This window comes from Manacus vitellinus, unplaced genomic scaffold, assembly GCF_001715985.3.
Source record: "Manacus vitellinus isolate BGI_N305 unplaced genomic scaffold, ASM171598v3 scaffold_105_pilon, whole genome shotgun sequence".
NCBI lineage: Eukaryota > Metazoa > Chordata > Aves > Passeriformes > Pipridae > Manacus > Manacus vitellinus.
The window spans coordinates 639,421-640,818 of record NW_021938824.1 but is presented as its reverse complement, the minus strand read 5'-3'; the positions used below and the strand labels follow the sequence as shown (position 1 = coordinate 640,818).

The following is a 1,398-nucleotide window of genomic DNA, read 5'->3' as shown; positions in this document are numbered from 1 at the left end:
TGTGCAGGACATGGGCATGGGGTGACCCTGCTGCACAGACGAGGTGGGTGAAGGGTGCAGGCACATGGACAGCCCCGTGTCCTCCCCAGCAGACAGTGACATGGGTGCAGGACACGGTCACACGGGTGCTCCAGCACGGGCACAAGGTAGGTGCTGGAAACAGGCGCAGAGACACTCCTGCCATGGGGACGGTAAGGTGGATTGAGGGCACAGGCATGTGGATGCTCCACCGTGGGGACAAGGTGAGTGCAGGGTACAGGCACAGAATGCCCCGTAATGGGGACAACTCCATGAAGGACATGGGCACGAGGATCCCAGTGACACAATGACGAGGTGGGCAAAGGGTATGACCGTGGCTGCTCCACTGTGCAGGTGGCAAGGTGGGTGCAGGGTGCACAGGGATGGGGGTGCTGACCACGAGCCTACAGGTGAGGTAAGTGCAGGATGTGGGCACAGGGCTGCCCAGCTTTCACAGGGAGTGCAGGACAGAGGGAAAGGGGGGCACATCTGGAGCAGCAGTGCAAGATGCAGGCGTGCTCTGGTGATGCCAACAGCAAGGTGGGTGCAGGATGTGGGCACAGGGGTGCCCATCATGACCTGGGTGGCACAGGGGGTGCAGCATAAGGGCGGAGGGATGGTACCATGAAGGCAGGATACATGCAGGGCAATGCCCAGCTGGCACAGAGTGCTGGACACCAGTGAAGGGATGCACAGCTGGTCAGTGAGTGTGAGATATGGAGAAAGGGATGCGCACCTCCCACAGTGAGAGTGGGTTGCAGGCAGGGGGATGCTAGGGATGATGGATGTTTGGGATGCTGGCTGCAGGATGGTCAGGATGAAAGCTGAGGAATGCTTGGGATGCATGTGATGGTATGGTTGGGATGCAGGCACAGGGATGGTCTGGATGCAAGCTGAGATACTCAGGGATGCAGGCAGCAGGATAGTTGGGACACAGGCACAGGGATGGTCTGGATGCAGGCTGAGGGATGCTCATGGATGCAGGCAGGATGGTTGGGATGCAGACACGAGGGTGTTCAGGATGTGGGCAGTGATGTTCTCAGATGCATGGTGAGTGCAGCCCCTGGGCACTGGGATGCAGGACATGGGCGCTGCCCCCCAGCCCAGCCTCTCACTCCGTCTTTCCCCACTGCTCTGTCCCCCCTTCTCCCCTTTTCTCCCCCCTCCATGTCTGTGAATTAAACCATTTGGCTTTGCTGGACTAATGACTCTCTGCTTCTCTTCCCCCTTCTGCCCTTCCCAAATCCGGTCTGGGTCTCTCCTTGCCCCTGTCCACGTGCTGCTCGCTTCGTTGTCCCCCCTCGTTGTTCCTCCTCTGGGCTCTCGCTTCCCCCCCGCCTCTGTCTCTCCCCCTTCTCCTGTAGGAGCCTCAAACTACTG

The 1,398-nt window shown here is 59.7% G+C and overlaps 1 protein-coding gene across 1 annotated transcript in view; it reads left to right on the top strand.

The window, feature by feature from the left end:
* Window positions 1-1,398, top strand: part of CAMK2B (calcium/calmodulin dependent protein kinase II beta) — a 16,299-nt gene that overhangs the window by 11,717 nt on the left and 3,184 nt on the right. Inside the window, exon 12 of the mRNA XM_029963976.1 lies at window positions 373-380. Coding sequence (XP_029819836.1) covers window positions 373-380 — 8 coding nt within the window. The remainder of the gene's footprint in view (window positions 1-372; window positions 381-1,398) is intronic.